Raw genomic sequence first — 15,650 nt, 5'->3', positions numbered from 1 at the left:
TGAACAGAACCTTTCAAGGCATATCAACTCTAAATTCTCACTATTACTAACACGTGCCCTCCAAAAAGTTCCATACATACAAAACAAAATCATAGCACAACATATTATAGTAGCCAAGAACTTGAAATGGCTCTGAAAGATGTCAGAAGTTTGACACACGGAGTGACTAATCATGTTTCTCAGAAGACTGATGATGGTACCTACCTCCCTCTCTCAACAGAATGGAGGAGAAGTCAGGAAAGAGTCATCCAGATAGGCCTCACATACTGACCTGTGTTATCTGACTACAGGTTTATCAGGGCAGGAAAGAGTAGGTAGGAAGGTGAGAAAGGTCATGGATGACACTGATATTTTTTAAGCATTAATTTCACACCCCATCTACAAAACAACCACCACCAAAGAGACCATGAAAAATCTTTTACTTAATCAGGCACTTCTATCTGCATATGGTCCTCTACAAATGCTGTGCCCATTTTTACTTGCTTTTACTCATGCAATTTTACCCACCCCCAAAAATGCCTTCTTCCTTCTTTGTACTTATGGCACTCTTAAGCTATCTTGTTTAGCTCCAACTATTTGTAGAGATCTTATTTTGCAGATGATAATTTCTTTCTCTTAAAGGGGGGGAGAAAGACAGAATTAATTTTGTATGGTTCTCATAATCATAAATTTCATGTGTTAGTCTTATTCCCTCAAGCATATTCTTTGAAGAGAATTATATTTCCTATTTCTCCTATATATCCATAATACTTACACATTCAAGACTTATGAACTGATTGACTGTACCTGTGAGCCACATCCTGATCTAGGTCCTCATCCAAAACAGCTGCTTCCTAGCTGGTTTCTGTCCTCATCACTCACCACTGTAATCCATCCTCGATAGAGCTAAAAAACTGCCTTACAATGTTCTCCTATATTCAGGAATACAACACACGCACGCACACACACACACACACACACACACACACACACACACACAGTATGCTTGTATGCATACATGCACATATGAATAGATGATGGATGTCTGAGTCCTTACTGCTTCTATTACACCGATTTTAAGATCCTCAGTCTGGCCCACAACTACATCCCCTTGTTTTATCATTTTCATTTCTTAATATACAAAGTAACAAGCTACTCAACTCAAATTAAGACTCACTTATTCATCCCATTTCCCTTTTTGCTAATTCATTCCTTTCATCACTTTCAAAAGTGGTTTCAAAAATCAATTCCTACAAGGACTAATTTTCTGATTAACCCCAACTCCTCTTGTTAAGTCCCTTAAGCTGACATACAGTGCAAGCGACATTTACAATTTGTACCGATTGATATTACCTGATATGTTCCTCTTACTGTGCTGTCCTTCTCCTAGAGGACAGGGATTCTTTTTTCTTTTGCATCCCTTACAGTGTTTTATATGATAAGGTGCCTCCAGTAGTAACAAAAATGTAAAGGTTATCATTCTAAAGAATAATTAACAACTGTATATCCATTTACAAGTAACATTTTATCTAAAAAATAAAATTTTTGTGATCAGAAAATAACAGTAAATATTGCATTCTGTTTATATCAGGCATGATTTTCACCCAAATGATTTTGTGATTTAAAAGAAAAAAACGTGGCTATATTTGAAATGTATTCTTTAATATCCATTAACTAAACTAATAAAATTCTAACCTCACACAGGGTAAAGCAGTGCTATGAACTGGTATTTCATTGTTAGACTAATACCTTCTTTTGGATCGCTCTCTGCTCCGGTCTCTGGAGCTATGCCGGCTTCTCTGGTGGCTACGGCTGCGGCTGCGGCTACTGGAGCGTGACCTGTGACGATGGCGTTTCTCACGGGACTTGGATCTAGTTCTTCTTTTTCGTTCTCGTGAAGCAGAGCGAGATCGATGTCTACGATGCTCTCGGGACCTGGATCTGTAAATAAACAAGATGAGATTTGGGAAATCCTTATGAAACCTTGTTATTGCTTCACTAAATCTGTTCATGGGTAGAGAAACTTGAAAATACTAATAATATCAGGTGAAATTCAAGTTTAATTTTCTATTTTTACTGAAAGGACTGTGACTTTAAAAATTCTCCTTCTGTATCTCTGAGCAAGTGCTAGGAGAAACTGGGTTAAATAAGGAGTAGACAGATAGAAGAGTAGTAGGGAGCACTGCACATAGAATACAGGGCTTGGGACTCGACACAACCTTAATTCACATCCTGCCTCAGACACTTACTAGCTGTATGACTCTCCCTGGGCAAGTCACTTAAACTATCTTAGATTCAGTTGCCTCATTTGTAAAATGGAAATAATAGAACCCACCTCACAGGGTTATTGTGAGGATTAAATGAGATTAATATACGTAAAGTGCCTGGCAAGCCTTAAAATACTACATAATGTTACCTCTATATTATTACTATTATCATTATTAATCTAAAAGGCAGAGATAAAATAAAACAGATTCACAGAATCTCATAATTAGGACTTCAGAGACCATCTAATCTAATCCATACCTAAAAAATCTTTTCCACCACACACCAAACTCATGGTCACTCTGAAGATCTCCAGTGAGAGAGAACTCAGCCCATGTTAAGGTGGCCCCTTCTACTTTGAAATAGCTCTTACTCTTTTCAGTCTTTCTTTATATTAAGCCTAACTTGGTTCTTTGCAACTTCTGTCCATTGCTTCTAAATCTGCCCTCTCGAGGCAATTAAAGCAAGCCTAACTCCTCTTCTACATGACAGTCCACCAGGTACTAGAAAACAGCTATAATGTGTGGCTGCCAATCTCCATCTTCCACCTCCATCCTTTCAGACTTCTTTTTACAGGCTAAGCATTCCTTCTTCCTTCAATTCTCAACGCCATGAGCTCAAGGCCTTCCATCACTCTATCTGCCCTTCTCTGGACTCTCTAACTTTTATGTCTTCCCAGAATGTGGCACCCAGAATTGTGCAAAATCCTACAGATACTGTCAGACCATGGAAGAGTATAGCAGGACCATCACCTTCCTAGTCCCAGATACTATTCCTTTTCTTAAAGCAGCCAAGAGTGCCTTACTCTTTGCTGTACTATTACACTGCTGACTTACATTAAGCTTGCAGTCCACTTAAATCTCCAGATCTCTTTCAGACAAACTTCTCTAACCACCTATATCATCCTGTGAGAACATAAGGTCTTTCAGAATAGGAATTGCTTCATTCTTCAAATCTGTATCCCCAGTACCTAGTATAGCAAATGGAATACAGCAGGTGCTTAATAAACACTTGTTAATTAAAGGTGCTTGGGACTGCAACTTTCTCAACACAAAGTGTATGACTTTATTTATCCCTATTAAATTTCATCTTATTCAGTTGAGTCAAACATTCATAACTGTCAGGATCCTTTTGAATCCTGACCATCAACCAAAGTGTTATATAGCTCTTAGTTTGTGTCATCTACAAATTTGATAGGTTTCTTTAAAATGTCATTTGACCAAAAAAAAAACAAAAACAGAAACAAAAAAAAAACAGAACAGGGACAAATATGGAAGCCTCTAAAATTAACCATTTAAATTCTAATATAGCTCATCCAGACACTCATCAATGTAAAATCTAATAGAAGTTCAAATGCTAATTTCAAAACAGAAATTACTGGACCATTATTAATTTATCCTTGAAGGGTCAAAAATGTTCCCACAATAGAAAACTGGTAAAAGTAAAGACCTCTACCTTTGTTTATTGTCATTTCCCAGAAGAGTTAAATAATGCAAAACAATCACCAAAAAAAGGTCAAAAGAACTACCTTATCTGACAAATACTTTAATCTCCTTGCAAATGAAGAGATGTGAAAGAAAAGGGCAATACAGGATCATATGCAGTATTTTATATACAGATGGAAAGTTATTTAAAACTATCACATCACAAAAGAGTAAAAAATAGGCAAGAGAATGGAAGTGCAAGTAAATTGGGGCCATTTGTAAATGGAGCATTTATAGATGAAACTGAAAAAAAAATCTGCAAACAGATATACAGAATTTTAATGGCACACAGGGGACTGAATTTTCCTTTAAATTTCTCTTTTCTTAATTCAAACTCAACAAACACTAAATAAATAGATTATTAGTAAATTAAAAAAAAATTAGATAGGAAATTGTGAATTTTGTGGAGAAGATTGAACTTTAAGCTATAAAAAAGGGGGAAAATTAAAAAAGGAATAAAAAAATAGCTGGCATTTATGTGGGGTTTTAAGATTAACAAAGCACTTCGACACCATCTGATGCTTACAACTTTGTAAGATAAATACTACTATAACTTGTATTTTGTAGTGAAGGCTTAGGGCAATTTGGTGACCTGCCCACAAGCATACAACTCACAAGTGTACCATGAAGGATATCAATCAGTCTTGCCAGACTTCATGTCCAGCACTCTTTCTATTATGTCACAGGCAGTATTAGTACCAAAAAAGTGACTAAGACAACAATGAATTCTTTGAAAATTCTCCATGTATGTATCTCTTCATTAAAAAAAATGGTAAAAAACCTGGCAAGGTTTTTAGACAGTTCATCACATTTTTAGTCACAAAACTGACTAACAGGTGAACATAAAATTTCACTGTATTTATTATAATTTTTTAAAAATTGACACGGGTGGGGCGGGGTCAAGATGGCAGAGTAGAAACAGGACTTGCACGGGGCTCTGGCTTCTACCTCCTCCAATTCATGTAAAAAGGGACTCTGAACAAACTGGAACTACAGAACCCACAAAATGAAACAGAGAAGCTAACCTCCCACTGAGGACAGCCTGGCAGGCCGGCAGGCAGCAGCAAGCACAGCACTCTAAGAGCCAAGCCCTGAGGTTTTAGCCCCAGGACAGCCCTGACCAGCTGCAGGGGCTTCAGATCACCAGCAGTTGTGGCAGTTTCCAGAATTATCAACACATAGATGCTAAGGACAAAGTGAGAAGTCAGTGCAGTGTGGACTTTGGGATCCAGTAGTTGGGAATGCAGTGGGCCTTTATCCCCTGGAGGGAAAAGCCGCTGAGGCGCTGCGGCCGCTGCCATGTGGCAACTTCAACTCCTGGCCTGCAGACTGTACGGGGACCAAGCGACCAGTCTGAGGGGTAATCACTCTTGCTTTAACCTCCTTGGATCTGGATTGCTGTCTAGGGTGGAGGTCCTGGGGTGTGTGACCAGTGTGCCAGAGCCAGTGGAGGCTTCTGAGAGGGCACCCAAATAATACCTCTGGCAGCTGTGAAAACCTCAGCAATTTGGGACAAAGCTCTCCTTTCTGGAAGCAGTCGTACTGTGGCAAAAAGCCCCAAAGTTAAGTAACTAAGTGGCAACATGACTAAACCAGGGAAGCAAAGCAAACAGAGGAATCCAACATTAGACGAATCCAACATTAGACTTCTATTTTGGGGACAAAAAGGATCAAAGCATGGAACAGGAGGAAGACAAACAAAGTCATAACTCCTGCACCAAAAGCTTCCAAGAAAAACACAAGCTGGTTACAGGCCATAGAGGAGCTTAAAAAGGATTATGAAAATCAAATAAGAGAAGTGGAGGAAAATTAGGAAGAGAAATGAGAATGATGTAAGAAAATTACGAAATGAGAGTCAACAACCTGACTGAAGAAAATAACACCTTAAAAAATAGACTAACTATAATGGCAAAAGAGGCTCAAAAAGACAATGAAGAGAAGAATGCCTTAAAAAGCCTAATTTGCCAGATGGAAAAAGAATCTCAAAAGTTCACTAAGGAGAATCATTCCTTCAGAATTAGACTGGAGCAAATGAAAGTTAGTGACTTTATGAGAAATCAAGATACTATTAAACAGATCCAAACAAATGAAAAAAATAGAAGGCAATGTGAAATTTTCATTGGGAAAACCACTGACCTGGAAAATAGATCCAGAAGAAATAATTCAAAAAATTATTGGACTAACTGAAAGCCATGATCAAAAAAAGGACCTAGAAATCATCCTTCAAGAAATTCTCAAGGATAATTGCTCTGATGTTTTAGAACCAGAGGACAAAATAGAGGTTGAAAGAATCCATCAATCAACTCTTTAAAAAGATCCCAAAAAGAAAACTCCTAGGAATGTTATGGCCAGGTTTTGGAGTTCCCAAATCAAGGAGAAAATATTACAAGCAGCCAGGAAGAACCACAATCAGGATAACACAAGATCTAGCAGCTTCTATATTAAGGGATCGAAGGGCTTGGAATATGATATTCCAGAGATCAAAGGAGCTGAGATTAAAACCAAGAATCACCTACCCTGCAAAACTGAGTATCATGTTTCAGGGGAAAATATTGTCATTCAGTGGAATAGAGGACTTTCAAGCACTCTTGATGAGAAAACCAGAATTGAACAGAAAATTTGACACTGAGATACAAGAAGCAACAGAAGCATGAGAAGTTAAACAGGAAAAAGAAATCATAAGGAACTATTTACATTCCTACATGGAAAAACAATAAATTGCAAATAAATGGATAAATGAAATTTGTAACTTATGAAACTTTTCTCAGCATGAAAATAATTGAAGGGAATAGAAATGTATATATACACACACACATCTATATAGGTGGGTATATGAGCGTATGAATACATATGTGAATGTGGGTCTATATATGTACAGGGATACATAGAGGGCACAGGACCAGTTTAATGGGAAGAGATGATACTTAAAAGGTGAAACTAAGAGGTGAGAGAGAAATATAATGAGAGGAGATAGGGAAAGACAGATTGGGGTAAACTATCTCATATAGAAGAGGTAAGGGAAAATGGTTACCATGGAGGGGAAGAACAGGAAGGCAAAAGGAAATGGGTCAACCTTATTCTCATTGAATTTGGCTTAGGGAGAGAATGACATACATACTAAATAGGGTATCTCACCCTACAGGAGAGTAGGGGGGAAGGGGATGAGAGGGGGGATGATAGAAGGGAAGGCAGGCTGGGGGAGAGTGAAGTTGGAAGCACCCACTTTTGAAAAGGGACAGGATTAAAGTAGATAATAGAATAAGTGGGAGGTGGGATAGGAGGGAGGGAAATATAGTCAGTCTTTTACAATATATCTACTATGGAAATGTTTTGCACAGCTACACATGTACAACCTACATTGAATTGCTTATCTTCCCAGTAAGGCTGGGTGACAAGGGAGGAAGGGAATGAATCTGGAATTCAAAGTTTTAAAATCAAATGTTTAAAATATACACACACACACACACACACAAACCCACACACACATATACTATTATCAATATTATTTTACATGTAAATGGAAAATAAGATATACAGGCACTGGGGCATAGAGATCCACCGTGCCCTACTGGAAATTCAGAGGGGTTATGGGAGAAGACATGGGATAGAGCAGATTGGAGGAGGGGATATCCAGTGGGATCGCTATTTTGGGGTGGTGGATAGGGGAAAAACGGAGAAAATTTGTAACTCAAAATCTTATGGAAATGAACGATGTAAACTAGAAGTTAATAAAGGATTTGATAAAAAAAAAAAAAAAAGGAAGAGTGAGAGCACCATAGAATGACCTAGCACAGACTTGCTCTGTGTCCAATGCAAGTGAACTTTTAATAAACTTTTTGGCTGAGAAAAAAAAAATTGACATGGTAAACACAGCTTTAAAAGGGTTCTTTCAACATCCCATGCAATTTAAAATAATCCAGAATATCTTGATTGATGCAATCACAAATGTCACTTTCTTTGAGAATACTCTAATCACCATATTAAGTATAGTATAGAAGAGAAACATTATGAAAGATGTTCTGCATAAAGTCCCATTGAAAAGATCAAATGAGATATTTTGCTCTTAATAAAAGCTTGTTTCCTTCCTTCCCTAAAAGGTCTATCCTTACAGAATGAGGTCCTTTATGCTCTCGATTCATAGAAAAACACTGTCCCGATTACTCAGCCCCAGAATAACTAAAGAGATTCTCAATAAAATCCACAGCCATACCAAAGAGATTGGCATAACAATCAACATAATAAAATTCAAATCATAATGCCTAGAGTATGGCACAGAATTATATGGAAAATCTTGAGTTAGTCCATTACTATCTATCTCTTGGTAGGTACTCCAGAGAGACAAAGATATAATGAGTACTTAATAAATGCTTACTGATTAATTGAAGATGACTTGGGAAGGACCATAAGGAAACAAGGGGGATTAATTTCGTTGGCCTATATGGAGAGGGGCAAAAGTACCTATGGGAACAAAATGATGATTTCCTCCTGAGAAAGAGTTAAGAACAGTACCATGCCATGTTCAACAAAACATAAAAATATGAGGTTGGAAGGGATCTTACAAGTTTAGGACTAGCAGGTACTTAACAAATGCTTGCTGAATTGGTTTGAATTAACTAGGAGAGGGCAATCTGTATCACATTTGGGAAAATGCTCGATATCTTCAATTAACCCAAGCTGATCTGTTTCACAAAAAAAAAAAAACCACACATCTTGCCAACATCAATAATCTGGTGATTTTTTGATCCAGAAGGAAAAGTATGTGGTAGCTCTGAGCAGGTTGCAAAATATAAGCAATGAGAAACTCCAAAAGAAGAACCAGAGTAAAAGATGCCACCAAGGAACTATATGACAGAAAGAGGCTGGTCACACAGGGAGAGTAAAGGATGACAGGGAGTAGGCTGGAATGCTCCATTGGCAGGAATCTGATGTTAGGAGAAAGTGAGGCAGACCTCCTGCACTGCTGGATCAAAAGATGGACCTGTTGAGAATTTTTAGGACATGGGCAAGAATAGTAGAGGGTATGCAAGCATGGATGGGCTTCTATCAGCATCACAGGAGAGAACTCTCAAATCAATGATTCTCACAGGTCGATAGGAGTAGATTCTATGACAATGAATTGTGGATCCCGATGCAACCATCATAATTTGTACAGTAGGAAGAGGTATAACACATGCTGCGCTTAAGCAGACTTCAACATTATTACCAATGACAACTTGAGTACAAGAAGTGGTGAAAAACCACCAAGGATGTGTATGACTATAAAATTAAAGAGATTTGGGTCTGGTCATGTAGTAGGAGTAAAAGATAACAGCTTTCATTTACTCTGCCAGTAGGGAATAAGGCAGCAGATGGTGCTAAATTCAAAGCTTTTAGACCTCCTATAAAACATCTTAACACTGAGTAAGTCAACCTTCTGGTGGAGCAACTGAATCCTAAGAATGTTGACATTAATGTTATGTGAATAAAACCAAAAAACATAAAGAAGTTGAAAGTAAATGGAAATAGGGTTCACAGGCTCTCGCTGTAGACACAAATAAGGGAGCTAATGGAACTAGTTCTACTACGTATTCAAATACAATTAACAATATTTCATGGGATACTTGGCTTTCTCACACTTCAGTACTCATAAGAAAAATAAACAAAATGTCAACCATGAATCTGAACTGCAGAAAATGAATCACAGATTCACAGAATCTCAGAGTTGGAAGGGACCTGAAAGGTCATCTAATCCAACCTGAACCTGAACCCCTCTACAACATACCCAACAAGTAGACACCCAGCCTCTATATGAAGACTTCCAATGAGGAGAGAAACCCATTACCTCCGGAGGCAGCCTGAAAGTAGAAAGAATACCATTTTTGGAATGCTCTAATTGTTAGGCAATTTTTCTTGAAATAAAGTTTAAGTCTCCCTCTTTCCAACTTCCCACTTATTTCTGAATCTTTTTGGGACAAACAGAATAAATCTAATCCCACCTCTACATAAGAACCCTGTATATACTTTTATACAGCTGTCATAGACCCTGGGATTTTCTCTACACTGAGCTTCTTCATCCTATTGTCACATGAAATAAACTTATGATACTTTTACCATTCTGGCTATCCCATGTCAAATGTTATTCAGCTTATCCATGAATGTTCAGAAGTGAACACAATAACTCAAATGTGGTCTGACTAAGGAAGAGTACAAAAGGTTTCAGCCTTTCTTATGCCTAGAAACTATGCCTCTCTTAATGCAGGCCAGGACTGCATTAGCTTATGTGGCTGCCACATCACATAAATGATCTATATTATGCTTTAAATCCCTAAAAACTACTATATCTAGTTCAAACAAATAATGTCTAACCATGTCTCATGTCATCTTGTAATTACGGAGTTGATATCTTGAGATCAAGTGTAAAACTTCACATTTATCTCAAATTAATTTCATTTTCTTAGATTCAGCTTCAATGCTCTAGCTTGTCAAGATTATTTGGATTCTAATTCTGTCAATCAGTGCTTTCGCTACCCTTCACAGCTAGGAGTAATCTGCAAATTTGACAAGTATGACCAAGGCATTGATAAAAATGTTAACAGAGATCTCCGAAGCATTCCATTGAAGACCTCTAGCAAAGACAATATTAATACTACTCTGAATCTAGCCATTTAACCAATTCTGAATTCATCTAGTTATATAATTGTCTAGCCCCCATCTCTCTATGTTTTCTGCAAGAATATTATGAGACATTTTATCATGTGCTTTGTTAAACATCTAGGTAAAATTCATATAATAATAAAAAGAATGATAATAACTAGTATTTACGTATCACCTTAAGGTTTGCAAAGCCCTTTACAAATATAACATCTGATGTTCACAACAACCCTAATAAGGCAGGTGCCTTATCTCTATTTTACAGATGAGGAAACTGAGCCTGAGAGGTTAAATAATTTGTCTAGGTTGTGAATGAGGCAGAATTTGAACTCATATCTTCCTGATTCCAAGTTCAGCCCTCTATCCACTATTCTCATGTAGGGGCTTAGCATTCTCCTATTCTACCAATTAAGTAATGCTCATGAAAAAGGGAAATATGATTAGCCCAGTATGAATTATTCTACATGAAGCTAGATGACTTTTTCTAGATGTTCATTAACCATCTCTTTAAAAAGGCGATCTGTCCCAAAATTTTCCTAGAAACTGAAGACAGATTTACTGGTTTATTTACAGACCTTATTCACTTCCTCTTCATTTGAAAATTGTATATTTTGCCCTTTTCCAGTCCTGTGGTGTCTCTCCTGCCCTTCACAATTTCTGAAATATTACTAACTCTCAACTACCAAGTTCGTCAGTACCCAAGGCTATTAACTCTTCTGGACCGGGTAACCTGACTTCACCTAAGACGCTGTGTGAGCCCTCACCATATTCTTATTTATCTTGAACATCAACCCATGGCTAGCCACTTTTGTTTTGTCGTTCCTACTGTAAAGACCATCCATTCTCCTTTGCAGAAAAAAGAGAAGCAAAATCAGAACCAAGGTGCAACTCTACCCACTTTTTCCTGTTAAATCATCATCATCTCTATGGTGACAAAGATCCTCTTATCAGTGAGCAAAGGTGTATACACAAGAACCCAATGAAAAATACACTGCAAAATGAGTCATCCTATCAAGAGATGAAAGAAGCAAGAGGTCTGTACCCTGACAGAAAGAAGTCTTACATCTAAGCCATGAAAGTGTTTTTCAATAAGAGAGCTAGAGAACTAACAAGGACATGTTTCCTCTAGCATCAGAAAGAGAATAGAATACAGGGGTCTAGAAAATACACTACCAGCTATGCCTGAAGATCTGGTTCTTTTGCATATCCAGACATCCTTCTCACAGGGGAAGTTTCTACTGGGAAGGGAGGAGAGTCATTTGGCAGTAACAAGAAAGTTAAAAAAAGGAGTATCAATAAAACATTTTAAAAACTCCTGAGTTAGGAGGCACTAGGCATGAAGAACACCAAATAATGTCATAAATAACAGGAAATTTTATATAAATTAAAGAATATCAATAAAATATAAAAGAAATGTGTGGTAATCAAAAAGAAGGTGGGCCAATCACATAGAAGGAAGGAGGGGCATAGGGCATATACCTGTGATATAATAAATACAGCATAAAGCATTGGGACACACACACACCCCCACCCCAAGAGGATTTTTAGCACATAGGTGGTCTTCATGTAAGATGATGTGTGAAATGATTTGTACAAAGAGTTGCCATACCAATGAAATCAGAGACTCGATGCATCAAAGTCAAGACTCAAGAATACATTGCATAAATGGTATGTGTACATAATTTCTTTTTTTTTTTAATTTTTTTATAAGTGTACATAATTTCAACATTTATGTTGAAGAAGCCACAAGAAGCAATATGAACCAAGGTAAGGATTTTCTCTTTCCATTCAAAAATTCTGTAACATTATACAATAGTCAGGCAAATCAATTAACAAGTATTTCTAGAGTACCTCTTTTGTGAAAGATATAATGGAGGGTATAAAGGATTTAACAGAGAAGAGAAAATACAAATAATAAAAAAATAGATATGACATGATGTTGTAATGACTACATAAAAAAGGTAATAGGGAAACATCAATGTGATTTCAATGTTATGGGAGAAAACCTTCACTTTCCCCATTTCCTTCTGGGAAGTTTCAGAAATGTTAAGAAAAGAAATTGAGAAATGTTAAGAAAAAACAAAATCTATATTGACATTATTTTCTTTAAAGCTTGAAAGCAGAAGAAACCATCAACATTTTTTAATTATAGCAAAATGAACAGGATATTGTTTTCTAGATGAGTCAAACAGAGAATGCATTTTTTGTTTTATTTTTTGCTTTTTCGAGTGGGGAAAGCAGGGCAATCAAGATTAAGTGGCTTGCCCATTGTCACATGGCTAGTAAGTGGAATGCATTTATTTTTACGAAAGAATTTGATGGAAAAAACCCACCTGAAATACAAATTTTTCCACATGGAAATCTGTTTCAGTTATCCCAGTTAACTGAGCTATAGGGTTTAGGATCAATTTTCGCATCAGATAATTCATTTTTCATTATTAAAAATAAGAGTTAAAGATTTTTGAAAAGAGAAAAAGTTTATTTGTTTAAGTTAAGCTTCTCTACTTCTTTACATCTTAGGTTATTTCCTAGTTTAGTAAAGTTTCCAGAAGATCAATTTTTTCAAATACTGTTAAAGACAGAGGAATCTGAAGTAGGCAAGAAGCAAAAGTAAAGGGTTGAGTAATTAATGCAATGGCCTTGCCACCATGATTCAAAAAGGATTAATTTCAATCCAACAAGCATTTATTAAATGGCTACTCCTTAAAAGGAATAAGCTTTGCAGACTCATAAGCTAGGACCAAGTATTTGAAAATATTGTTTATTTTAATATATTTGCAGTATCTTTTTCAAAATCGAGTCCTAAGTGTGTAGTAGTAGCAATTACATTTCTGCAATGAAGCTGGACCTAAGATTTTTAGCAATTTCAAATTATTTTCATCTTTCCCTTTACTTTCTTCCGTACCGATAATTTAAGAAAGTCTCAAAAATTACAAAGAATGTCTGACAAAAGTATACTATTTTATTCAAACCTAGTGACTGATCCACAAAATGACTTTACAATCTTCATGGAGCTCTATAATGGAATTCAAGATACCCTCATGAAATATTCTTTAAACTTCTAGATTTTAAGATACTCAACTTGTATCTTGAAGAGCTTTTTAAATTTTTATTAGGTTCTCAAAAAACCATTAATGTAATTGAATGAATGAATGAATGAATCAGTTATTAAGTACTCATTATGTGCAAAGTACTATGCTAAGAGGTGGAGATACAAACAGAAAAATAAGACAATCCTTGTTCTCCAGGAGCTTACAATTCTAATGGGGGAGACCACACATGGGGAAACTTCGGCTGTACGTATCAGACAGAAAGATTCCATGATACTTAGCGTATAGTAGCAAAGCAGATGACCTTCTTTAATGTTATTTCTGCTAATGGAAATAGCATGCCTCATGCCTCTTCTTTAATATTATTTCCACCAATAAAATCATATTAGCTTCTGCATTTGACAACACCAAGGAATTTGGTGGCAAAATTTTTATTTATCTACCCAAACTGAATTTTTACTGTTGTTATTTTGTTTTTATTCTGGTTTTCACATTTCTAGACCTAGATGTTCCATGTTTTATAGGTTTGTGGATATTAACAATGATGGCTGGGGCCTTGAAGAATGGGTACAATTTAAATATGAAGGAGAAAAGGCATTCTAGATAAGTATAGTAACTATACAGGAATGAATACTATGTATTAAGTAGGGTATATTTCCTGTCATTCTCTGGGACAAAATTAATAGACCCAGAAAACAAGTTAAAAGGGTCTCTCTTGGGGAGGTCAGATGGCGCAGTGAGTAGGAGCCGGCGGCCCCAGCAGTAGGGAGACCTGGGATTGGTTCCAGCCTCAGATACTTAACACCCACACAAAATAACTGGCTGTGTAACCTTGAGCAAGTTACTTAACCCCAATTGCTTAGGGGCGGCCAGGTGGTGCAGTGAGTAGGAGCGCCGGCCCCAGCGTAGGGAGACCTGGGATCAGTTCCCGCATCAGATACTCAGCACCCACACACACAAAAAAAAACTGGCCATGTAACCTTGAGCAAGTTACTTGACCCTGACTGCTTTAAAAAAATGAAATAAAATAAAGGGTTCTCTCTTTTAGAAAAGATATAAAAACACCCCAAAATAACTAGAGCCTTTACACTGGACTAATGAGAAAAAGGTCATACAGTGAAATATGAATACAACTGCAACTACTACTTCTATGACTATGACTGTTACTAACTAGCAGCGATGTAATGCTTTACAGCTTGCTAAATGTTTTAACAAATATCTCACTTGTCCCTCACAACAGTCCTGAGAGGGGGTGGTTTCCATCTCAAAACAATGAAACAAGATAGAAAAGGATAGAAGTCCTAGTAGCTCTCCTCATTTATTCAATGCTTGGTATGTGTAAAGACATCCTTAGAAAACAGGTTCCCCTGAAGGACTTCCTTTAATAACAAATCTTCCAAAGATTCTTAGCTCCTTCTTTTCCTCTTTTATTTTCTTACCCATTCAGCCCAAAAGAAATCTATTTATCCCAAGATAAAAATTCAATCCAGAAATAGCATTTCCAACCATTTCCAAACCTACTATAAGACCGACAACTCCACCATGTCCAAAACTATCGCTCTCCTCATTTTCTAGCGCGATTTGAACCTTCCCTTTCACACAGAACTCCACTGTTAAGGGCTGATCATTCCTTTGGCCAAAAGAATATTTTGCTGCCACTGTCACTCACCTCTTATTCCTGAGGTAGACTCTGCTGGCCTTAAACATTAATACTCAAGAATACCCATCTCTGAAGCCCCTAAGAAATGTCTTATAGAATATAATTCCTTTCCACCCCACATACTAACTGCTATGCTACTTTTTTTGTGTACACAGTCAAGGAACAAAGGATAGTCAATACTGAGTACTGAAGTATGATGCATGGATCCACAAAACAGAAAATAATGGCAAACTATAAAAGCAAAGGGAGAACTAAACCAAAGGGCAAAGGGAGAAGAAAAACAAAATAAAACGAAGTATTCTCCCAACTCTACTATTTAAGTATTTCTTCATTTGAAAATGAGCAAACTAAAGTAGACAATTTCTAAGGTTTCTTCTGGTTCCAAATGTATTTCCCTTCCTATTCCTCCTAGGCTAAGAATTCCAGTATCCCGATAATCTAACAAGATATTTACAATCTGAGAAGCCAAGAGGGGAAGTAATATGCTATTCTATAGAGACCTTATATGCCCTCACCACCATTAAATTCAATTCAAGCATTAAATACTATGAGTAAGGTAATAATGCCAGATGCAAAGGATAC

At 36.9% G+C, this 15,650-nt stretch overlaps 1 protein-coding gene across 5 annotated transcripts in view; it reads right to left on the bottom strand.

Annotated features, from left to right (window-relative positions):
* LUC7L2 (LUC7 like 2, pre-mRNA splicing factor) overlaps nucleotides 1-15,650 on the bottom strand; it is a 108,321-nt gene that overhangs the window by 13,122 nt on the left and 79,549 nt on the right. For all 5 annotated transcript variants that reach the window (XM_069087334.1, XM_069087330.1, XM_069087329.1 and 2 more), the window contains one exon: nucleotides 1,729-1,920. In XM_069087334.1, the coding sequence (XP_068943435.1) occupies nucleotides 1,729-1,920 (192 nt within the window). The remainder of the gene's footprint in view (nucleotides 1-1,728; nucleotides 1,921-15,650) is intronic.

Source organism: Petaurus breviceps, unplaced genomic scaffold (genome assembly GCF_028583685.1).
Source record: "Petaurus breviceps papuanus isolate PSGF00001 unplaced genomic scaffold, PetGlider_PUasm1.0 181, whole genome shotgun sequence".
In the NCBI taxonomy this organism is placed as follows: domain Eukaryota; kingdom Metazoa; phylum Chordata; class Mammalia; order Diprotodontia; family Petauridae; genus Petaurus; species Petaurus breviceps.
Note: the sequence above shows the minus strand (reverse complement) of the source record. Positions and strands in the feature narration are given on the sequence as shown.